Here is a 23843-nt window from a genome sequence, read left to right as displayed (position 1 = left end):
GCTCCTCCTCCCACTTAAGCTTCAGCTCCAGCTCCTCCTCCCACTTAAGCTTCAGCTCCTCGGTCTGCGTATCCTCCGACCCCATAAGCTCTTTATATATGTCCAAGACACTCCCCTCCCCTACCATCCTCCAGAAACCATCCTATCCTGAATTCCCCTTAACTGCAGGAGTGGGAAGGTTGGTACCTGCCTCTGCAAAAAGTCCTGTACCTGTAAATATCGGAGATCATTCCCTCCAGCTAACGCAAACTTATCCTCCAGCGGATCCTCCGCTGGATCCTCCTTCCAAGAGCAAGTCCCCCATCCTCTCTATTCCCGCTCTCTGCCAAATACGGAACCCCCCATGTATCCTCCCCGGGACAAAACTATGGTTATTGCAGATCGGGGACCACACTAATGCCCCCTCTGCCCCACGTCTCCTCCACTGTCCCCAGATTCTCAGGGTCACCATCACCACCGGACTGGTGGAGTAACGCACCGGCAGGAACGGCAGGGGCGCCGTCACCAGTGCCCCTAAACTTGTGCCCTTACACGAGGCCGCCTCCATGCGCACCCACGCCGGCTCCCCCCTCACCAGCCACCGTCCCACCATGGCTATGTTGGCCACCCAATAGTAATTACTGAAATTCAGCAGCGCCAGCCCACCATTCTCCACGGCTCCGTTCCAGCATTGCCCTCTTCACCCGCAGGGGCTTGCCCCCCTCCCCCACACGAAGCCCACAATAATCTTATTAATCCGCTTGAAGATGGGGATGAACTGGAAAACTAAGAGAAACCTTGGGACGACCGACCAAGAGAGTTTTTGTGGCACACCTTTGGCTCGGTCCCAAAAGAAGGGAACGATCCTTCAATACTTACGATGTATAAGAGAATTGTTGGTGGGAGTAAGAAATAGAACTGAGTTCATAGCATTTATTCTAAAAATAATTAAAAAGTGTTATGTTTATAGTGCTAGTTTTGTTTAATTCTTTTGTGTACCATAAAGTTTGTTTTGATTTAAAAATGTGAAATCTGTTGGTTAATCACAGGATTTTCACATTTCTCTTCAACCGTTCATGGTCCCTAAAAGGATTATCACACTGTGCACTGATTGGCTGCCATGTTTTTATGTTGCAATAAAAATTATACTTCAAAAATAATTTCATTAGTTGCAAATTGTTTTCCTATACCTTGTGTTCATAAAGGTTGACATGTATATTTAAGTATTTTTATTCTTCGGGAAATATTATACTTCCTGGTAACTGTAAATTATGAACCCATTGATGGAGAAAGTATACCAGCCACATTGACATTGACCAATATATTGTGTACAGGACTCTTACTGTAGGCTCCTGAGTGTTTCCATGAGTAGGAACACACCATGTTGATAAACCAGATAGTTTGGGTTAAGATAAAAAAACATGAATTTGTTGTGAGTTATAAATTTATTTAGAAGATTTAAAAGCAGACAAACAAAACAATATTCAGCTTACAACTCAACCGAAATAACAAAGCATTTGAAAATGACTCAAGGTCTTGCCCAGAACATGAAATTAATCCTGAAAGAGTGTAAGGTCAACATGTCACACCGTTATTACATTGAGGTATGATGGGCTGGGGGAACTCAGGTTTGTAGAGACTCACTCCTACTCCCTCATCATACTCAGTATGGTAGTCCTCCCAGACAGCAGAGTACAAACATTACCCATGGTATTAGTCAAACACCCGTCACCTGAAGAGGATCTGTCCTTAATTCACATCACCAACTGATGTCCGATTTTCCTAATACCCACTCCTGAGAGCTGGCCCAATTCACTAACACACCCACAATCAGAGGAATCTCTCTTAGAATACCAGATTGATGTTTGTTTAAAATCTGATGGTCAGAAAGATACATAACTTTGGTGACACAGGATGGAACTCGTTTCCATCATACAAACACACCAATGGCTACAGAGATCCAGTGGTCATGTGGATACATGGAAAGGGGGCAGCATGGTTAGCATTGCTGCCTACGGTGGTGAGGACCCGGATTCAAACCCGTTCTTGGGTCACTGTCCGCGTGGAGTTTGCACATTCTCCCCATGTCTGTGTGCGTTTCACCTCCTCAACCCAAAGATGTACAGATTAGGTGCATTGGCCACGCTAAATTGTCCCCTAATGGAAAAAAAAATAATTGGGTACTCTAAAAAAAATTTTTTAATGTGGGTACATGGACGAGTTGGCTTTCCTGGAAGACACTCTTCCCCCAGGTGAGTTGGGCAGGGCTTTCTGATTCCCAACCCACTGCCCTTTGACCCTCCATTCCCCACAATGCTTCTGTAGCCGTCAATCTGGTTTAACAAACTCCCTCGTATCCACCTTCAGTAACATGGCACATTTCAATGACACAAACAATTCCACGCACCCTAAGTTTGTGGTCTTATTAGAGGAGTGGTTTTCAAGTGGTGTGGCACGGCCTGCTGTGGGAATGTTTTGATGAGCGCAATACTTGGATGTCTATGTTGATCTGACAGCTCATAGGTGGCTACAGGGATCAAGATACTTTTGTGTGCCACTTGTGGCCTGATGCCCTTCCTGCCGCCGCCTCTTGCAGGTTCTCCCAGTTAATGTAGCTGTAAAAACTGAAGGGCAGCGGAGGGTGGGCAAGCAGGGACTAGAAGGAGAGCAGCTGCTTGGCCTGGGGGCCGAGCCTCACACATCCTGTGAAACTGATTGGCAGATACACTGAATAAAAGCATAAGAATAATCCAGAGTCGGCCCCAACATCCATCTGGTGAAACTGATTGATCTAAGTGCACGGAAACAAGGAAGAGAGTCAAACTCTACCAGAGAAAAGATTGCCTTTACCGGGGAGCCTCTTCACTGGTGAGTGCTGGCCAGCGTTTCCATCCCTGGTGCTGCCAAAAGATCCGCGTGTGAAAACGTGTGAAAATGGGTAAAGTAAGTAACTATTCAAGTCCTCCACTGACAAAGAAACTTCAGCCGGTTCCTAAGGGTAGCTCGATTATGTTCACTTCCAAATTACCTGGTCTAATGATCTTTGCTCAGCCCTGTGGTGGCTTTTAGCAAAGGGATTTTTTCCCCGTTGTTCATTTTCTCAGTGTGGAGTCGGAGCAGGTTTATCTCCCACAGTTTCAGTGCGGAACTCCTCGCGCTTTCCTCCTCCACTCACATCTCCAACGATAATTGTTCTACTCAACCTCCAGTTGTGATTCCAAACCCCACACCCTCTCCATCACAAAGATTTCTTAGCTCCTCCTTCTGTGAGTGTGTTGATGGACCTGGATAGACACTGACTGTGTGAACATCTTGTCATACACCTCACATTTGAATAGTTTCTCCTGTGTGAATCCTCTGATGCAGCAGAAGCTTTGACGAGCTCAAAAAGGATTTGTTGCACACGTCGCATCTGAATGGTTTCTCCCCGGTGTGAATGCGTTGATGTACACGAAACGTCGATGACCTCGAGAACGATTTGTTGCACACCTCACAAGTGAATGGTTTCTCCCCTGTGTGAATGCGCCAGTGGCTCACCAGAGTCGATGATTGAGCAAAGCCCCTGTTACAAACCTCACACTTGAACGGTTTCTCCCCAGTGTGCATCCGTTGGTGTACGCGGAGGTTCCCGGACTTCAGGAAGGCCTGCTCACACACATCACACTTGAACGGCTTCTCCCCAGTGTGGATGCGTTGGTGCTTCAGGAGTGTTGATGACTGTGCGAAGGCTCGATCACACACCTCACATTTAAAGGGTTTCTCCCCTGTGTGAATCCTCTGGTGGATCAGCAGATCAGAGGAGCAGGTAAAGGCTTTCTCACATACCTCACACTTGAAGGGTTTTTCTCCTGTGTGAATTCTCTGGTGTATCAGGAGGCTCGTAGACTTCACAAACGCCTTATTGCAAACCCCACACTTGAATGCCCTCTCCCCCGTGTGAATGCGTTGGTGTGTGCGGAGGTTCGATGACACTGAAAATGATTTGTTGCATAATTCACACGTGAATGGTTTCTCTCCTGTGTGAATGCGTCGGTGTTTCACTAGGGCTGAAGATTGTGCAAATCCTCTGTTACACACCTCACAAGTAAATGGTTTCTCCCCAGTGTGAACGTGCCGGTGAATCACGAGTGTCGATGATTGAGCGAAGGCTCGGTCACACACCTCACACTTGAATGCTTTCTCTGCCATGTGGCTGTCCTTCAAATATAGGTGGTACAACAGTAGCACCTTGAGTATTAGGAGATTATATGGAGCCCTCCTCAGTCACCTCACACTTGAACAGCCTCTCACCTGTCGGAATGAGTCAGTGGTTCATGAGGCTCGATGAATGATTGAAGCTTTCACCACACTTGGAGCCCAATCACATTTCTTCCCAACCTCATCCTGACTGATCACCCACAGCTGAACCTTCGGAAAGGTTTGTTCTGATAGAATATTCCACACCACTGACTAGCTTCAAATCTAACGATGTGTCAAAGCTCCCTGACCCGGCCGATTTCCAGATGATGCTTTCACTACACAACCTTCTCTGTGTTGAGTAATGCTGTGAAGGGACTAGATGTCTTCCCACAGTTGTGCAGTTGTTCCTTGGGTGATGGTCAGGATCTATCTGCAGTGTCTATCCTCTCTGTAATCTCTGGTGTAGTTATGTGATCCTTCTGTAAAACAGGAAAAGGAAAAATGATTTCTTCCAACTCCCTCTCCTCCTTTGCTGAAGGGACTGACTCCTCAGTTAGAGACTGTTCCACAGTGAATTTTTATCTGCTATTTCCCTGTATGGGGATCAGGTACTCACTTGACTGTCACACAGCCTCTGTTTCCAGCAGGGATACTGGATATTGACCAGGAACAGACAACGTGGCTACCCATATTTCCCAGGCACCGTGAGGACAATGAAAAAGACTCGGGCGGAATGTAAAACAGGCTATCAATTCACTATGAGCTCGAGTAGTTCTGGTGAAGGCCAGTTTTACACTTGAGAGTGTGTTGAATATAAAAAAGACTCTGGAGAAAGGTTTATTCACTGGGGATTTTGAAATTTCTCCCCTTTTCTGATATTATTTGCAGAAAACAAACGGGACAGGAACATCAGTAACAAAACAGTATGAAGTATATTCCACCTCCACAATGCCAGCGCTAAGAGAGAATTCAACATCTCCATGAATGGCAATAGACTGATGCACAAACAACATCCCGTTTATCTTGGTATTCCCTTGACCTACAAAAACATCTGAGCAAGACAGCATCAAAGATCAAAAGGTGAAACAGCCTCCTCGGTAAACTTTGGGTGCAAGATGCTCAAACCTTAAGGACTTCAGCTCTTGCCACTGCCTACTCGACTGCAGAATACTGAGCAACAGAATGGCATAACTCATCCCATACCAGTCCTCAACCCAACAATGTGTACCATCTCAGGTACCTTCTAAACAACTCAACTCTCCTGACTCCCAGTTCTGAGCAACACCCCACTCTCTCCTATAAAGAGGGAGAGTGCACCAAGAAAACTCCTGGAGAAGGTCAATCCAAGCCTGTCGTTACACAAGCACTTTCCCAATCCACTTGCTGCTCGCCTCTCATCACATCAGCCTGTATGGTTAAGACCATTGTGCCAAGGAGTAACATCGAAGGCCCAATGGCAGCAATATTGGAACCAACACGTCAACATTAAAAACCACATTACAGATCACACAGCCTGCCTGCCTGTCGTACCAACATTGAGAACTCTTCAACCGTTTCCACTTGGCCAAGGCCTTTGGGCAATCAGCAAAAGTGAGGCCTTGCAGGGATCTGTGCCGCACCCCAATCGATGATGCACATCATTGAAGACAGCCACGAGAAAAACCCAGCAGAGCTCGGAGAGCTCCAATTAACCATTGCCAAAAATATTGGCTGGCTTGGTGATTACTTCATTTTTTTTTCTATAAATTTAGAGTACTCAATTCTTTTTTTCCCCCAAATTAAATGGCATATTAGCATGGCCAATTCACCTACCAGGCACATTTTTGAGTTGTGGGGTGAGATCCATGCAGACAAAATATGCAAAGTCCACACAAGACAGTGACCCAAGCCGGGATCGATTACTTCATATACAAAAAAAAACTGCGCAGGAACTGCTGGAAGCTAAGGAAAATATTGCTTCAGTGTAACTGATTGAAGGATTCTGGTTTATCCTGGGAAATTAAACACTGCACTCACTCAGACTGCACATCCCAAATTCAGCTCTCAGACACAGCACTGGGCTAAACTATCAAATCCAAGCCCAGGCTTCTGGGAAAAACCGAGACATTCAGGTAAAATCTTTAAAGAGGACGTTTCAGTAAATGTGTCTCTGCCCTCCCAGATAATTACACCTCACCTTCATATATTCAGCAATGATCCATCAACAAAACTCAGCCTGTAAATCAGAAGGGAAATGTTTCCAATAAACACCCTCAATATCCAACACACAGCAAATCAAACAGCTCAGCACAAAGCACCGAGTAAACAGGTCTGTGAGTTGGATCTTCTGACACAGCATAAGGGGCATTTCCACAGCTGATTGCCCACAGGATAGTCAGACTGCCTGAACATTAGTGTGGATATTGTGCAACGTAATGATTGTAAATTCTGCTCCTTCACTCACCATCTCCTGACTTGGTTTTGAGTCCCTACAGGAAGTGAAGCAGCTGTGGTAGAGGAAGAGGAGAGAATGGGCAGAGTGGGTGGGCTCTCTGATTGACGTCTCTCACAGACAATCCAAATATTTCTGCAGTAACAGGAGTTTCCTGAAGTTTGGGAAACTGGCCGGGGAAACGGAGGAGACTTTGAGCAGCAGCTCAGGTGGGGATTTAAACTTGTCATTGTCTCATCTGAATAAAACCTCACTTATTGCAGCTGTTGTCTCAGTTCCCCTGGTAAACGTGTGACAGAGATTTCCCCTGTGGGAACAGCATTCTTCATCCCCGGAGGCTTCCAGACTGACAACATCAGTGTGGGATGTGTAGCCTCGAATGTGTTTGAAAACATCAGAAGATGAAGACCTACAGCTTCCAGTTCCAAGATATCAATCACATGGAATGGTACGATCCACACATGCACAGGAGAGGGGAACACCGTGAGAGAGAGTTGGGCACAGGAGAGAGGGTGGGCACTGAAGAGAGGGGGAACAGTGAAGAGGGAGGGAGGGAAAGGATAGGGGGCCCACAGGAGAGAGTGGGATACAGAAGACGGAGAGGGGCACAGAAGGGAGAAAGGATACTGGACAGAGAGGGAATACAGGAGAGAGAAGGGACCAGAAGAGAGAAAGAGGGGGGGGGGGGGGGGGTTGCAGCAGAGGGAGAAGAATACAGCAGAGAGAGGGGGTCAAAGGAGAGAGAGAGTGGAGGGACACGAGAGAGGAGGGTCACAGGAGAGAGAGGGACAGCATTACACAGAAAAGCAATCAAGTTAGAGGCAATACAGCAGTGATATATTTCAAACAAGGCTGGATGGCCTCTTCTTGGGCGGCACGGTAGCACAGTGTTAGCACTGTTGCTTCACAGCGCTCGGGTCCCAGGTTCAATTCCTGGCTTGGGTCACTGCTGTGAGGAGTCTGCATGTTCTCCCCATCTCTGAGTAGGTTTCCTCTGGGTGTTGCGGTTTCCTCCCACAAGTCCCGAAAGACGTGCTTGATAGGTGAATTGGACATTATGAATTATCCCTCTGTGTACCCGAACAGGCGTCAGAATGTAGCGACTAGGGGCTATTCACAGTAACTTAATTGCAGTGTTAATGTAAGTCTACTTGCGACAATAAAGATTATTATTATATAATCAACCAGTTCATCTGGCAGACAATGGACCGGGACACACTGGGAGCAGCGCCGGCCCTAGGGTTGCTGGCGCCCCGGGCAAGTTGAACTTCGGCGCCCTTGGAGAGGGGCGGGGCTGAGAGGGGGGCGGGGCTGAGAGGGGGGCGGGGCCGAGAGGGGGGCGGGGCCGAGAGGGGGCGGGGCCGAGAGGGAGGGGGCAGGGCTGAGAGGGAGGGGGCGGGGCCGAGAGGGAGGTGGGCGGGGCCGAGAGGGAGGGGGCGGGGCCGCGAGGGAGGGGGTGGGGCCAAGAGTGGGTCGGGGGCGAGAGGACCCGAGGGGGGGGGGCGAGCGGACCCGAGGTGGGGGAGCGGACCGAGGCGGAGGGGGCGAGGACCCGAGGGGGGGCGGGGCGGACCCGAGGGGGGGACGGACCCGAGGGGGGCGGGGCGGACCCGAGGGGGGGCGGACCTGAGGGGGGGGCGGACCCGAGGCAAGGAGGGCGGGGCGGGGCGGGGGGGGCGGACCCGAGGGGGGGGGCGGACAGAGGGGAGGGGGCCGCCCTGGGGGAGTGCGGCCACCCTGGGGGAGTGTGGCCACCGCGCATGCGCTGGTTGGCACCGGCCCAACTGCGCATGCGCGGGACCCGAGTCTCTGGCGCCCCCTAGCACATGGCGCCCCGGGCGACTGCCCGAGTTGCCGGTGCCTTGTGCCGGCCCTGACTGGGAGTGATGAATGTATCAGGATACCCCAGGAGAATAATAGGAAGGTGTGACTGAGTCTCAGAATTTGGACCTGAGGGAAGCTGAACCTCCATAGTAGGTGACCCCTGAACAGGTCAGGGCTGTAAGATATCAAAACCTGGGGCATTTACTCACACAATTAGGACCAGCACACTCCCTGAGTCACCAAGTCACTCTCCCAGCAATAGAGACAAACCCCGAATACTGGGTCATTCTCCTCTCAGGACCATTCTGTGTCTCCCCACGCTCCCCCCCCCCCCCCCCCCCCCCCTTCCTGTGCATGATGTGCTGATCCCTTTACTGCAAGTCATCGCTGCCTTAGATGCTAGGCTTCCTCATCTGTCTGCTGTCAAGCACATTCTACACTGATGTTGTCAGTTTGGAAGCCTCCGAGGATGAAGAATGCTATTCCCACACTAGAAATCTCTGTCACACGTTTACCTGAAGAACTGAGACAGCAGCTGCAATAAGTGAGGTTTTATTCAGATGGGACAATGACAAGTTTAAATCCCCACCTGATCTGCTGCTCAAAGTCTCCTCCGTTTCCCCGGTCAGTTTCCCAAACTTCAGGAAAGTCCTGTTACTGCAGAAATATTTGGATTGTCTGTGAGAGACGTCAATCAGAGAGCCCACCCACTCTGCCCATTGTCTCCTCTTCCTCTACCACAGCTGCTTCACTTCCTGTAGGGACTCTAAACCAAGTCAGGAGATGGTGAGTGAAGGAGCAGAATTTACAATCATTACATTGCACAATATCCACACTAATGTTCAGGCAGTCTGACTATCCTGTGGGCAATCAGCTGTGGAAATGCCCCTTATGCTGTGTCAGAAGATCCAGCTCAGAGATCTGTTTACTCGGTGCTTTGTGCTGAGCTGTTTGATTTGCTGTGTGTTGGATATTCAGGGTGTTTATTGGAAACATTTCCCTTCTGATTTACAGGCTGAGTTATGTTGATGGGTCATTGCTGAAGATGAGAAGGTGAGGTGTAATTATCTGGGAGGAGCAGAGGCACATTTACTGAAATGTCTTCTTTGAAGATTTTACCTGAAGGTCTCGGCCTTTCCCAAAAGCCTGGGCTTGGATTTGATAGTTTTTTTTCCAGTGCTGTGTGTGAGAGCTGAATTTGGGATGTGCAGTCTGAGTGAGGCTGCAGCCGGGTGCCGATCAATGCTGGTCTCCACAAACGTGGACCAGGCGAAACGGCACTTTGGGGGGGGGGGGGGGGGGGGTTCTTGGGCCATCGGAGACCCCTGGGTAGTTAAGATCAGTGCAGGGTGGCTCCCTGGAATTTCCCAGGATAAACCCTTCAGTTAGCTGCACTGAAGAAATAGGGCACAATGCTCCGGCTACATTGCGCTCGAGCGAGAGCACAAAGTGGCCAGAGAATCTCAGGCGAGCCCTCTCGCGGGCCTCCTGGCAGCCTCAATGCCTCACGGGATTCACCCAAGGTTTCAGGAGTCGGAACTCCGCCCAAAAGGGGCACAGCACTCCCTGAAGTAGGACTTAAACCAACTTAAGACCTACTCGTCCGAGATACACCGGCCTCCCTCAACTCACCGGCTTCCCCAGGGAGGCTGCAGCCGGGTGCCAATCAAAGATGTCTACTCAGCTTCCCAAGATCCCCTTCCGCCAGGTTCATGTTTTTTAAAAGAGTACTAATCGGCGCCGGCGTGACCATTTGCTGGGGAGGCTGATGAATGAAGGGAGGCCATTGGATACAAGGTCGCTCTCGTTAATTGTATGGAAATTGGGCTTAAGTGGTGATAATCGATTTCTCGCCACCCTACAGCTAGATCCCGATTTCGCCTACGGGAGCTGGCCAATTGCATCAGAAACTGTTTGGCACCTGGCGCAGTTCTCATATTCGGCCTCTCCTGCTATTCAACGGCCTTGTTTCACTCGAGCGACAGCGCACCGAGACCGGAGAATCACGCCTGGGAAGATGGGGACTGGGCAGAGTCTTGGTCACTATCCAGTGTCCCTTGTTACGACACCCTGGGCCAGTGTGCAGTCAATTCCAGACCCACTTGATCCGGAGTCGCAACATGGTAGGTCATGCCTCACAAACCTTATCGAGTTCTTTGAGAAGGTGACTGAACAGGTAGACGAGGGTAGAGCAGTTGATGTGGTGTATATGAATTTCAGTAAAGCGTTTGATAAGGTTCCCCACGGTCGGCTATTGCAGAAAATACGGAGGCTGGGGATTGAGGGTGATTTAGAGATGTGGATCAGAAATTGGCTAGTTGAAAGAAGACAGAGAATGGTAGTCGATGGGAAATGTTCAGAATGGAGTTCAGTTACGAGTGGCGTACCACAAGGATCTGTTCTGGGGCCGTTGCTGTTTGTCATTTTTATAAATGACCTAGAGGAGGGCGCAGAAGGATGGGTGAGTAAATTTGCAGACAACACTAAAGTCGGTGGAGTTGTAGACAGTGCGGAAGGATGTTGCAGGTTACAGAGGGACATAGATAAGCTGCAGAGCTGGGCTGAGAGGTGGCAAATGGAGTTTAATGTGGAGAAGTGTGAGGTGATTCACTTTGGAAAGAATAACAGGAATGCGGAATATTTGGCTAATGGTAAAATTCTTGGTAGTGTGGATGAGCAGAGGGATCTCGGTGTCCATGTACATAGATCCCTGAAAGTTGCCACCCAGGTTGATAGGGTTGTGAAGAAGGCCTATGGTGTGTTGGCCTTTATTGGTAGAGGGATTGAGTTCCGGAGCCATGAGGTCATGTTGCAGTTGTACAAAACTCTAGTACGGCCGCATTTGGAGTATTGCGTACAGTTCTGGTCGCCTCACTATAGGAAGGACGTGGAAGCTTTGGAACGGGTGCAGAGGAGATTTACCAGGATGTTGCCTGGTATGGAGGGAAAATCTTATGAGGAAAGGCTGATGGACTTGAGGTTGTTTTCGTTAGAGAGAATGTTAAGAGGTGACTTAATTGAGGCATACAAAATGATCAGAGGGTTAGATAGGGTGGACAGCGAGAGCCTTCTCCCGCGGATGGAGGTGGCTAGCACGAGGGGACATAGCCTTAAATTGAGGGGTAATAGATATAGGACAGAGGTCAGAGGTGGGTTTTTTCGCAAAGAGTGGTGAGGCCGTGGAATGCCCTACCTGCAACAGTAGTGAACTCGCCAACATTGAGGGCATTTAAAAGTTTATTGGATAAGCATATGGATGATAAGGGCATAGTGTAGGTTAGATGGCCTTTAGTTTTTTTCCATGTCGGTGCAACATCGAGGGCCGAAGGGCCTGTACTGCGCTGTATCGTTCTATGTTCTATGGTTGAAATTAACTTTTATTTTAAAATACCCGAGGTCTTCGGTTGCCTAATAACTGTTGTCCAATAATTAGTCACCAGATTAAACACAATTAACTTTTTATTATTAACAGAAACTATAATTAGGCCACAAATATAACTGATGAACTGCAATCTCATCTCTGAACCCCCCCCCCCCGACCTTTAACTCGCCCCACCCTCCACACATACACAAAGAGGCAAAAAAGGGATGTAAAATAATGATGAAATTAAAAGAATAAGATTCTTTGTTTCAGATGGATGTCTTCCAGTTAGTTTCATTGCTTCAGTCTAGACTTTCAGATGGATGTTATCCTTTCTTTCAGCTTGTCATAGTTTTCACTGGACACTCAGAAAGAGCAGGCAGCCAGGTTTTTAGAGAGAGAGCGACAGCTTCTTTCAGGGTCTAGATGTTTCTGCCTTCTGACAGTCGGCAGCAGAGAGAGAGAGAGCGCTGCTCCCACCTTAAGGGTCCAGTGGCTTCTCCCGGGTTCTCTCCAAAAAACCCCACCTGACAGAACCAATCACCATCTGTTGCCAGGCTGAGATGTCCCTGGCCAATCCATTGGCCACCAGCCAACCAATTGATACAACCCCCTCCAATCCCTTCTATGCCAATAAAGTCTGGGTCCTTCTGCCCAAACTACAAAACGTTATTCCACAGCATCCTGTTTTGACACTTTTGAGTTTCTTATTTCCTCTGCTGGACTTAAGTTAACAATCAATGAACCAATAATGATAAAGACAAAATTTTTAAAAATAGGAACAAAGGGAATCAACAGGAATGAACAATATGTGATAGTCAAGTGAGGAAAAAGAAAGGACTTTTATCTCATCCCGACTCGGAGGAATAGCAGACTGTGATATTCACTGTGGAACAGTCTCTAACTGAGAGTCAGTCCCTTCAGGAAAGGAGAGGGAGTTGGAGAAAATCATGTTTCCTTTTCCTGTTTTACAGAAGGTTTGCACCGTACTACAGAGAATACAGAAAGGATAGACACCACAGATAGATCCTGACCATCACCCAGGGAACAACTGCACAACTGTGGGAAGACATCCAGTCTCTTTGCAGCATTGCTCAACACCGAGAAGTGAAATCAGTCGAGTCAGGGGTGCTTTGACATATCATCAGATCTGAAACTGGCCAGTGGTGTGGAACCTTCCATCAGAACCAACCTTTCCGAAGGTTCAGCTGTGGGTGATCGGTCAGGGTGAGGCTGGGAAGATGTGGTGAGTGGGCTCCAAGTGTGGTGAGAGCTTCAATCATTCGTCAAGCCTCATGAACCACTGACTCATTCCTACAGTGGGTGGCTGTTCAAGTGTGAGGGAGGCTTCACAGGTTCTTAAGGTCTTCTAAGGTGCACTTGTTACAACTACTGTTACCGTAAGTGCAGCCACATGGAAAATAAACGATTCAAGTGTGATGTTTGTGAAAAACGTTTTGTGAATTCTACGATGCTGCTGAGGCACCAGGTGATTCACACGGGGGAGAAATCATTCAGGTGTGATGTTTGTGAGAAAGCTTTCAGCCAATCCTCCCATCTTCAGTCACATCACAGGATTCACACAGGTGAGAAACCCTTCACATGTGAGCTGTGTGACAAATCATTCACACAATCATCAAGCCTCATTGAACACAAACGTCTTCATGCAGGGGAGAAACCCTTCAGGTGTGATGTTTGTGAGAAGACTTTCAACCGAAAAGCCAACCTTCAATCACATCAAAGGGTTCACACAGGGGAGAAACCCTACACGTGTGAGGTGTGTAACGAATCATTCTCGGATTCATCTACCCTCCGTAGACACCAACGTATTCACACAAGGGTGAAACGATTCACATACGAGGTGTTTGACAACTCATTCTCGCAGTTATCGCACCTCAACGGACATCAACGTGTTGACACAGGGGAGCAACTCTTCCCATGCCAGGTATGTGACAAATTATTTTTGGAATCACTGGCTTCTTGTATACACTGTAATATTCACATGTACAGTATGTTTCCCTGAGTCACTTTCCCTCTGCGCACAGCAACACATTCACACAGGGGACAAACCATTCTCATGTATGGTATGTAACAAATCATTCTCAGACTAATCAGCCCTCTGCACACACTGGGGAGAAACCAGTCAAAAACGAGGTGTGCAACAAATCATTCTCACAGTCATCCGACCTCTAGATACCAGCACATTCACACTGTGCCTCACTTGCTTCCCTTACACTGAAAGTTGTCTGTGCTGTTTACCCTCCAGTGCTCACACAGGGGAGCTGTCCTTCCAAAACGCTGTCTGTCTCAGCAATGTCTATCTCCAACCTGTCCCACTATCAGTCCAATCATTTCAAGAGATCAATTTAACCGTTGACCAGATCGCCAAACATCACTAAAAGACATGAATCACTGTTGTTTATGCACAAATTTCCCTATGATGGAGAAGAGGGAAATATCTGAATTTTAATTTCTGTTAGTTTTTGAAACTTTAATCATAATTTTTGAGTTCAAAAGATCACAAGATTTATTTTCCTAATTTTGAGGGTTTGTAAACTACAGTTGTTTTGTCCATACCCCGGACTTTGTCATAAGATTGACCTCTACTCAGAGGTCCCCCTGAGTGCAGGCTGAAAACTGTCGGAAAATGTGTCACAAGACTGGACCATGATTCATTTTTAATTTTAATTTCTTTCTTTTGGTAAAGCTGGCCCAGGATGCCCAGGAGTGCTCGTCGACTGGAGGGCGGTTTCCTTATAGCAAGGAGCTGACGGAACTGGAGGGGTTCATGAGCAAGCTGTTTGATCTCTCCAACCCCACAATAACCAATGGTGAATCAGATATGGGAATGAGTGAAGGTGATGTCAGCAGCGGAGTGTTTAAACCATCAGGAGGAGAGTTAATTTATGCGACAAAAGATAATAATTGTGATTTTCTTCCTTTGACAGATACACGGGTGTCCATGGACACATCAGATGGTGATGGAGGGGAGTTGGCAGCAGCGACCGAGATTCCTGAAAGGGCTGATGAGGAAGGGACAGAGGTGAATACCTCACAGCAATGTGGCATGGCAGTTGCAGTGGAGGAGGGAGAGGAGTATCAGGAGGGTAAGATGTCTGATTTGGAGGGTAGTGTTGATGAGTTCAAGTTAAATATTGTGACTTGTGTGAAGGAGGAAGCCTGTGATGATCTGGCTGCCGTGGTGGAGCAAGAGCACTCAGAACCTTCCGCAGATGAGGAACCTGCGGCTTTTGGAGCAGGAGCTCCGTCGTCTCCACGAGCACACGGACAACATCAGGCCCATGCTGCTGGTGAAGAAAATGAAAATGATCCAAAAGCGCTTGAGAGCTTACATCAGGAACAGGTTCAAAGTACAGAGAGTTATCAGGCCACTTCTGACTTGCTTGAACAATCTTTGACTGAATTTAAGATATATGTTAACCACAATCTGCAAAGAAACAATGAAATTCTTCAGCATCATCTGCAAAGAAACAATGAGATTCTTCTTGAGCATCTCCAAAGAAACAATGAGATTTTTCAGAACCATCGACAAAGAAACAATGAAATTCTTCAGCAGCATCTACAAAGAAAGAATGAGATTCTTCAGCAGCAAAATGAGGTTCTTTGCCAGCTTCGACAAAGAAGCAATGGAACTTTAAATAAAATGAGACCGAGTCTGCCTCAGATTACAGAGCCTGCACCTTCTGACCACCAACAGCCCAGTGCAGAGACATCTGCTGCTGGACATCCCCCTGGTACAGGAGAGGTCACATCAGGGACAGGAAAGGCAGTAGGGTCCATCCCTCCAACACTGCCTCCTCGATGCCATTATCTCCCACTCCTGGCGGGTAATATTCTGTCTGGATTTTTGCCATGACAGAGAGCCTGTCCCTTGTGAGGACAATGGCAGAAGAGGCCTGAATCTGTGAGTCCTTTCCGCCCCCTCCCCCCTCCCCCAAATTATAGCACCTCCTATTTTCATGGGATCAGGAATTGGCCAGGTCAGGATTTGCGGAGGCAAAATCAGCAGCTGCCTCCATTTGTGTGGTTTTGGGTGAGAAATGTCTGAAACCCAATTTGTGCAGATCAGATCCAGGAGGATTAGGTCTGAACTCCGTGGATTGTTTGGATACAGGTTACCCTTTTGTGGAGGGTATGGTCCCCAGGCATCTTTGTGGGAGATAAGCTCCCGTTTGACATTACTGAAAGTAGAAATGAATGTGCTTGAAAAGTGAATGAACACATTGGAACCGAGAGCTCAAGGAACTGTCAAAAACAATTGTCAAAAGTGTCGAGGTGAACTGTCAAATGGAGCTGTTAAGCTAACCAGATATTTAAAACTCCTACGTTTTAGTCTGAAAAAACCAGAGTGCTCAAAATGATTGTTTTTCACTCTGTATGTTGAGATAAGCCTCAGGGATTGAAAGGGTAGTGTTGAATGATACAGTTGGGTGCCTGCCATATCATTGATGGACAGCTCCAAGTGGTTATGTACACGAATGGGACTATGAATTTCAATATTTGTTTTTTTAGACAGGATGACGCAATTGAATGATACGTTGGTTATAAGGAATGTAAATGTATTCATTGGGTTCTTTTAATAAATGAATGGTTTCTAAAAATAAAGTCCGCAACAGGCACTTGGAATTTCAGTTTATTTAACATCAGCGTGGGTCCTGAGGTCAGGCCATTGTGGATACTGGGTGAGTTGGTTTGAATGGTGTATGGGCAATGGTTGGTGGGTGGGCAGCACGGGCTGGTTTGAATTAGCACAAAATTGGCACAGAGGCTATAAAGGGCCATGTGGACTGGATGGGTGACAGAGGTTGGCCATGGAGGGTATAAGGAACCATGGGAGTGGTTGGATACATAAGTTGGCACGTAAAGTATGGAGGGGTCATTGTCAGAGCGACATACAGAGGGGCTATGCTGTGTGTGTGGTGGGGGGGGGGGGGTTGCTGGGACATTGGTCACATGGTTTGGATGTGGGGTGTATGTGAGGGGTACCAGTTCTCCCAGATGGGCCTTCCAACCAGCTCATTCCCTCACCCAGCATCCTCCACACTCATTCCAGGGTCATCCAGCCCGACTCCCAGGGTACTCCACCACCCTGGAACAAATGTCCCACCTTCCAGGAATTGGCCAGGTCAGGATTTGCGGAGGCAAAATCAGCAGCTGCCTCCATTTGTGTGGTTTTGGGTAAGAGGTGTCTGAAACCCAATTTGTGCAGATCAGATCCAGGAGGATTGGGTCTGAACTCCGTGGATTGTTTGGATACAGGTTACCCTTTTGTAGAGGATATGGTCCCCAGGCATCTTATCCCGGGTTGGGTTTCCTCCAATCAAACAGCTCAGCACAAAGCACCGAGTAAACAGGTCTCTGAGCTGGATCTTCTCACACAGCATAAGGGGCATTTCCACACCTGATTGCCCACAGGATAGTCAGACTGCCTGAACATTAGTGTGGATATTATGGGATGAACTTCATCGGAATCGGAATCAATCACTCACTGAATATTCATTCCTGAACGAGTGTGGATATTACAGGATGCCATCTCTAAAAAACTTCTTCTCTGGTAAAGGTTTGACAAAGATTTCTTTTTAAACATTTTAGATTACCCAATTCTTTTTTTTTTTCCAATTAAGGGGCAATTTAGCGTGGCCAATCCACCTACCCTTCATATCTTTTGGGTTGTGGGGGTGAGACCCATGCAAATACAGGGAGAATGTGCAAACCACACTCACAGTGACCTGGATCGAACGTGGGTCCTCGGTGCCGTGAGGGAGCAGTGCTAACCACTGCACCACCGTGCCTCCTTATTGATGAAGATTACTAGTGTGGGAACAGCATTCTTTACCCTCATAAGCTTTCAAACTGACAATATCAGTGTGGGATGTGTGGCCTCGGATGTATTTGACAGCAGATTCAGAAGATAAACCAGAGCATTCAAGGTGGGATCAGCAGATGCACAGGAAAGAGGGTGGAAGGAGAAGAGATTGAGGGGCCGAATGACTCAGTTCTTGGGGAGCGACTGTTACTCAAGGAGTGACTCGGCGACTTCCGGTGTCGGCCACGGAAGAGTAGGTCGCACATCTGATAGCTCCTTCCTGTAACGCGTTTGGACCTTTTCCCCTCGTTTTTTTCCCCGGATTTTTTGGTATAAATCAGTGTAGAGTGAGACAGTAAGGAGAAATCCCCCTCCGGTGTATGGAGAATTGGACCAGAAGTGGCCATGTGAGAAGACCAAAGTTCTATAAGGGAGACGCAAGCAGAGCTGGTAACACGGGATAGCATGGCAGGGCAGCAGGGCCGTGGGGAGCCGACACAGTGGTCGACGGATCAGCTGGTGAGGTTTATCGAGGACTGCTTCGCCAAGCTGAAGAAGGACAAGCTGGACCCGATTAAGGCTTCGGATGATCAAGTGGTTCAGAATCAGGAAACCTACGGGACTGCGATCCAGGAGGTGGAACAAAAGTTGTCCGAGCACGAGGAGTACATAACCGTGCTGGAAAGCAAAGTGGGGATGATGAACGACCGCCAGAAAAGAATGCAGGAGAAGCTGGAGGACCTGGAGAATAGGTCCAGGAGGCAGAATCTGAGAATTGTTGGTCTCCCTGAAGGCAGTGAGGGATCGGAAGTGAGGTGTTGGAGAAGTTGATGGGGGCTGGGGCGTTCAGTGGGAGCACCTCTGCCATTCTCGCCGGCCGATACAAGTCCTGTGGTAGTGGTGGCTCTGAAGATCTGGGGGCAATGGAGGAGGTATAAGAGAGTGGAGGGAGCATCGATGTGGACCCCGGTTTATAATAACCACAGGCTAGATGGCGGGTTCCGGAGTTGGCAGAGGGCAGGAATTGGAAGGGTGGGAGCATCCCTCTTGAAAGCATTGGAGGATAAACTTAAACTGCCAGCAGGGAATGGTTTTGGGTATTTGTAGGTGCAAGACTTCTTGAGAAAACAGGTGCCGGCCCTTCCGCTGCTGCCGCCACTGGGGTACAGGACAGACTGGTTTCCAGTACCTTGGTGGGAGAGGGGAAGGTATCGGATATTTACCAGGAGCTTTCGGAGGCGGAGGAATCTCTGGTGGAGGAGCTTAAGGACAAGTGGGATGAGGGGCTAGGAGGAGAGATAGAGGCGGCTCTATGGGCGGATGCCCTAAGCAGGGTTAATACCTCCTCATCATGCGCCAGGCTTAGCCTGGTATAATTTAAGGTTGTCCACTGGGCACACGTGACAGTGGCTGGATGAGTAAGTTCTTCGGGGTTGAGGATAGGTGTTGAGGTGCGCGGGAAGCACAGCAAATCATGGCCACATGTTTTGGGCATGCCCGAAGCTTGGAGGGTTTTGGCAGGATTTTGCTAAGGCAGTGTCCACGGTGCTAAAAACCTGGGTGGCGCCGAGTCCAGAGGTCGCGATCTTTGGAGTGTCGGAAGATCCGGGAGTTCAGGGGGCGAAAGTGGCCGCCGTCTTGGCCTTTGCCTCCCTGGTAGCCCGGAGACGGATCTTGTTAATGTGGGGGGACTCGAAGCCCCCGAGTGTAGAGACCTGGGTTAGTGACATGGTTGAGTGTCTCAGTCTCGAGCAAATAAAGTTCACCATAAGAGGGTCAATGTTAGGGTTCTCCCAGAGATGGCAGCCGTTCGTCGACTTTCTCGGGGAAAATTAAAATGTCAACAGATGCAGTATTCATGGGGGGAGGCGGGATTGTTGTTGTGTGGTGGTGGTGGGATGGGGGGGTGATTGTTGTTGTATGGTTGAGGTGTGTGAAGATTGGGCTGGGGGGGGGGGGGGGGGGGTGAAATGTTTATTTTACCAAGTTGATGTCATCATTTATGTTACTGTTAGAAAAATTTTCAAATACCTTAATAAAATATTATTCAAAAAAAAGGAGTAACTCAGCGACATGTGGAGTCACGATGCACCAGGGAGTAACACGGTGACTCGGGGAGCAGCACTCATGGAGTTACACGGACTTGCTGAGAAGTGCTGACTTGGCGCGTAACACTCAGGCAACGCTGTGACTTGGGAAGCAACACGCTTTGAGTAACACTGATTTAGTGAGAAACATTGACTCGGAGTAATACTTGGGTAACACTGTGACTCGGGGAGTGACACTGTGACTCGAGGAGTGACACTTTGACTCAGGGAGTGGCCAGGGCCAAACTGTGCTTGGGGATTTTCTCTTGCTTGACACAGAGATTGACTCCAAAGTGACCAACTCTGAGGAAATAAAATAAGGGTATTTGATTGTGGGATCTTGGCAGGGACGGTGAGTGTGGAGCCGCAGGGTGACGGGGATAGCGGCGGGGGGGCTGCCAACTGGTGGGGGAGGAGGCAGGCTATCACCTGACTTGAATATTTCCGCATTTCGCGATTTGATTCTAGTTTTTAAAGCACAAACAGACCATTCGGCCCATCTTCTTTCTACTTTGTTTCTTCTCCACCTGAGCATTCGGCCTCCTATTTTCTCTCACACTGCATCTTTTGTCAATACAAGATGGTCACCTTTACCCGGCTGCACAAGTTTGCGATTACTCAATGTCACTGCGCTGCTCCCAGCCTGCTGGTACCCTCTGCACATGTGTCAATGACATCACCGCGGACATACACCATCTTCCTGATTCTGCATTGTAAATACTCTAGAATGTTTATTTAGTCTCATTAGTTTCTGGCAGTGTTTTTTATGCTTCTGTCTGAAATCTTACATATTAATAAACATATTCATTATAGTTTGTTGTAATGGTTTGACGGTATGACATTTACTGCTTTTAAAATGAAACAGGGGAAAGTGAGAGCTAATTCTGGGGCATTGTAAAGTCATCAATGACAGGTCCATCTGACTGATTAGCATCCAAGCACTGATTAAACATAAGGAAAACATAAGAACTAGGAGCAGGATTAGGCAATTCAGTCCCTCGAGCCCGCTCCGCAATTCAATATGATCATGGTTAATCTCCTTTCGGCCTCAACTCAACTTTCCTGCCCGTTCTCCATAACCCTTCAATCCATTACTAATTAAAATCTCCTTAAATTTACTCAAAGTCCCGGCATCCACCACAATCTGGGGTAGTGAATTCCAGATTCACAACCCTTTGGAAGAAGTAATTTCTCCTTATCTGTTTTAAATGTGCTGACCCTCATCCTAAAACTATGACCTCTCGATCTAGATTGTCCCAAAAGAGGAAGAATTCACTCTGTCTACTTTGTCAATACCTTTTATCATCTTAAATACCTCAATTAGATCTATTTCATTCTTCTAAGAGAGAGGATAGGCCTAAAGCACTCCATCTCTCTTCATTAGACAAACCACTCATCTCTGGAATCAATCTAGTGAACCTCTTCTGATCTGCCTCAAATGCAACTACATCTTCAAATATGGGGACCAAAACTGGACACAGTACTCCAGGTGCGTTCTCACCAATACCCTGTACAGTTGCAGCTACTTCCCTACTTTTATACTCTGTTCCTTTAGCTATGAAGGTCAAAATTCCATTTGCCTTCCTTATTACCTGCAGTATCTACATACTAGTTTTCTGCGATTCATGCATGAGGACACCCAGATCCCTCTGCAACAAAGCATTCTGAAGTTCTCATCATTTAGATAATAAGTTGCCTTTCCATTTATCCGACCAAAACAGATAACCTCGCACTTATCCACGTTAAATACAATCTGACAAATTTTGGCCCATTCATCTAACCATTCACCTAACCCTTGTACGGTGTGTTAGCTTTTATTGATAGAGGGATTGAGTTTGAGCCATGAGGTCATGTTGCAGCTGTACAAAACTCTGGTGCGGCTGCATTTGGAGTATTGCGTGCAATTCTGGTCGCCGCATTATAGGAAGGATGTGGAAGCATTGGAAAGGGTGCAGAGGAGATTTAGCAGAATGTTGCCTGGTATGGAGGGAAGATCTTATGAGGGAAGGCTGAGGGACTTGAGGCTGTTTTCGTTAGAGAGAAGAAGGTTAAGAGGTGACTTAATTGAGGCATACAAGATGATCAGAGGATTAGATAGGGTGGACATTGAGAGCCTTTTTCCTCGGATGGTGATGTCCAGCACGAGGGGACATAGCTTTAAATTGAGGGGAGATAGATATAGGACAGATGTCAGAGGTAGGTTCTTTACGCAGAGAGTAGTAAGGCGTGGAATGCCCTGCCTGCAACAGTAGTGGACTGACCAACACTAAGGGCATTCAAGTGGTCATTGGATAGACATATGGACGATAAGGGAATAGTGTAGATGGGCTTTGGAGTGGTTTCACAGGTCGGCGCAACATCGAGGGCCGAAGGGCCTGTACTGCGCTGTAATGTTCTATGTTCTATTTGTAAATTTCCTATTTTCTCATTGCAACTTACTATCTCACCTATTTTAATGACATCTGCAAAATTGGCTGCAGTATCCTTTATCCCCGCATCCAAGTCATTAATATATATTGTAAATAATTGGGGTGCGAGGACCGAACTAGTGGCACCCCACTAGTTACATCTTGCCAACCAGAAAAAGACCCATTTACCCCAATTCTTTACCTTCTATCAGTTAACTAGTCTTCTATCCAAGATGATAAATTACCCCTAATCCAATGTGACCGTAATCTTTTGTGGGGCACCTTATCAAATGACGTTTGGAAGTCCAGACATACTACATCTATCTGCTTGGCTTGTTACATCTTCTAAGAAGTCAAGCAAATTAGTCAAACACTATTTACCTTTATTAAACCATGTTGATTCTGATAGACTGCGTCTTGACTTTCGAAATGACCTCTCATTACTTCCTTAATAATGGATTCTAATAATTTCCCAATGACAGATGTTAAACTAACTGGTTTATAGTTCCCTACTTTCTGCCTCCCTTTTTGAATAAGTAAGTTCATTTCGCTTTTTTCTGATCCACTGGAACCTTTCCCTAGGAGATAGGCCGTCAGTCCCTGGGGTGTTGTCTGTCTTCAATCCTAATAGCTTGTTTGGTATTTTTTGTCTATTGATGATTGTTCTCAGTTCCTCCCTTTCTATTACCCCTGCATTACCTGTTACAACCAAGATGATAACTTCATTGTAGTGTAAGCCTACTTGTGACAATAGAGATTATTATTATTAGTGTCCTTCACTGTAAAATCTGAGGCAAAATATTGATTTAGCGCTCTGCCATTTCTATGTTTCCCAACTATTACCCATTTCTTTGTTCCCCACTTGGACTCATCCTCCAAGACACCGACATTCACTTTAGCAACTCTCTTCCCTTTCTACTGACAGAAGGTTTGAGGTGTTTTTATGGTGCATTGAGTTGCATCCCTGCCTCTGAGCCAGAAGCTCTGGGTTTGAGCCCCATCCCAGGACTTGATGGCTGAACAGGTTGAGTGTCAGCTTGCAAAATCCTTCCAACTCGCTAATAGCTGGCAGTAAAAGCGGAAGAGAATCCTGGTCAGACATGCTTAGTGTGGAGTGGTGCCCCTCAAGCTATAAGCATCTGGTGACAAGGACCTATTCCAGGACAAACCTTGCTTTGGTAACAGATGAAAGTTTTCCTTCGGCATCACAAGGTGAGGGGAAACAAATAACTAAACACCTATAGAGGTGGCAATTTCCATTTCACAGGAAGCATCCTCTACTTCTAGAAACTGCCCTTTTGCTGCGCGCAGTCAAGACAAAATGCCAAAAAGAAAGCCTGAATTACAGAATCTGGGGTTGATTTGATTGTAAACAATCTGAAGAAAGAAGTGAACATTTGACAGGACATGAATAGTATTCTGAGTAATAGATTCTGGAACTGCTGGAGGCAGACAAGCTGAGTGCAGTGAGAACTGCTTACAACAAACACTTCAGACTGAAAGAAGCAGCAATGGAATGTCGATATTTGAATTATTCTGCCACAATTCTTGTCACAGTGAAGTTGTAGCCAGGGCACAGGTTAGAAACTTAGGGTTTTAAGGGGCAGCACGGTGGTGCAGTGGTTAGCACTGCTACTCACTGCATTGAGGAGCCAGGTTCAATCCCGGCCCGGGGTCACTTGTCAGTTTGGAGTTTGCACGTTCTCCCCGTGTTTGCGTGGGTTTCGCCCCCACAATTCAAAGATGT

At 47.5% G+C, this 23843-nt stretch overlaps 3 protein-coding genes across 7 annotated transcripts in view; 1 reads left to right on the top strand and 2 right to left on the bottom strand.

Moving 5' to 3' along the window:
• Positions 1–6585, bottom strand: part of LOC119975585 (zinc finger protein 91-like) — a 69971-nt gene extending 63386 nt beyond the window's left edge. Inside the window, exons 1-2 of the mRNA XM_038815372.1 lie at positions 6335–6585; positions 3308–4637 (exon numbers count right to left, since the gene is read on the bottom strand). Of these exons, the coding sequence (XP_038671300.1) occupies positions 3308–4167 (860 nt within the window). The 5' untranslated portion in view covers positions 4168–4637; positions 6335–6585. The remainder of the gene's footprint in view (positions 1–3307; positions 4638–6334) is intronic.
• The window catches only part of LOC119976643 (zinc finger protein 721-like), a 999221-nt gene that overhangs the window by 220926 nt on the left and 754452 nt on the right, over positions 1–23843 (bottom strand). The window lies entirely within an intron of this gene.
• On the top strand, positions 9141–18235 carry LOC119976655 (zinc finger protein 93-like). Of its 5 annotated transcripts, XR_005462955.1 has the most exons (5): positions 9141–9199; positions 12749–13719; positions 14482–14632; positions 14723–15775; positions 16921–18235. XR_005462955.1 is itself a non-coding variant. In XM_038817319.1 (4 exons), the coding sequence occupies exons 2-4, from the start codon at positions 13189–13191 to the stop codon at positions 15649–15651; spliced, it is 1584 nt and encodes a 527-aa protein (XP_038673247.1). In that variant the 5' UTR covers positions 9141–9199; positions 12749–13188; the 3' UTR covers positions 15652–16400. The 5 variants fall into 5 exon arrangements, 4 of the variants coding, with proteins under 4 accessions (XP_038673247.1, XP_038673243.1, XP_038673245.1 ...); XM_038817319.1 differs by lacking the exon at positions 16921–18235 and having other exon boundaries at positions 14482–14605; positions 14723–16400; XM_038817315.1 differs by lacking the exon at positions 16921–18235 and having other exon boundaries at positions 14723–16400.

The sequence above is a fragment of the Scyliorhinus canicula genome, chromosome 13 (genome assembly GCF_902713615.1).
Source record: "Scyliorhinus canicula chromosome 13, sScyCan1.1, whole genome shotgun sequence".
NCBI classification, from domain to species: domain Eukaryota; kingdom Metazoa; phylum Chordata; class Chondrichthyes; order Carcharhiniformes; family Scyliorhinidae; genus Scyliorhinus; species Scyliorhinus canicula.
The sequence above is the reverse complement of the archived record's forward strand: the minus strand, read 5'-3'. Positions and strand labels throughout refer to the sequence as shown.

Bases quoted from the DNA above. Each gene is read 5' to 3' on its own strand.
- LOC119976655 (XM_038817315.1), top strand. From the start codon at position 13,189: ATGGAAAATAAACGATTCAAGTGTGATGTTTGTGAAAAACGTTTTGTG. The intron at 13,720-14,481 runs GTATGTGACAAA...CTTTTGGTAAAG, and splicing joins AGCAACTCTTCCCATGCCAG to CTGGCCCAGGATGCCCAGGA. The intron at 14,633-14,722 runs GTGATGTCAGCA...TTCCTTTGACAG, and splicing joins AGATATGGGAATGAGTGAAG to ATACACGGGTGTCCATGGAC.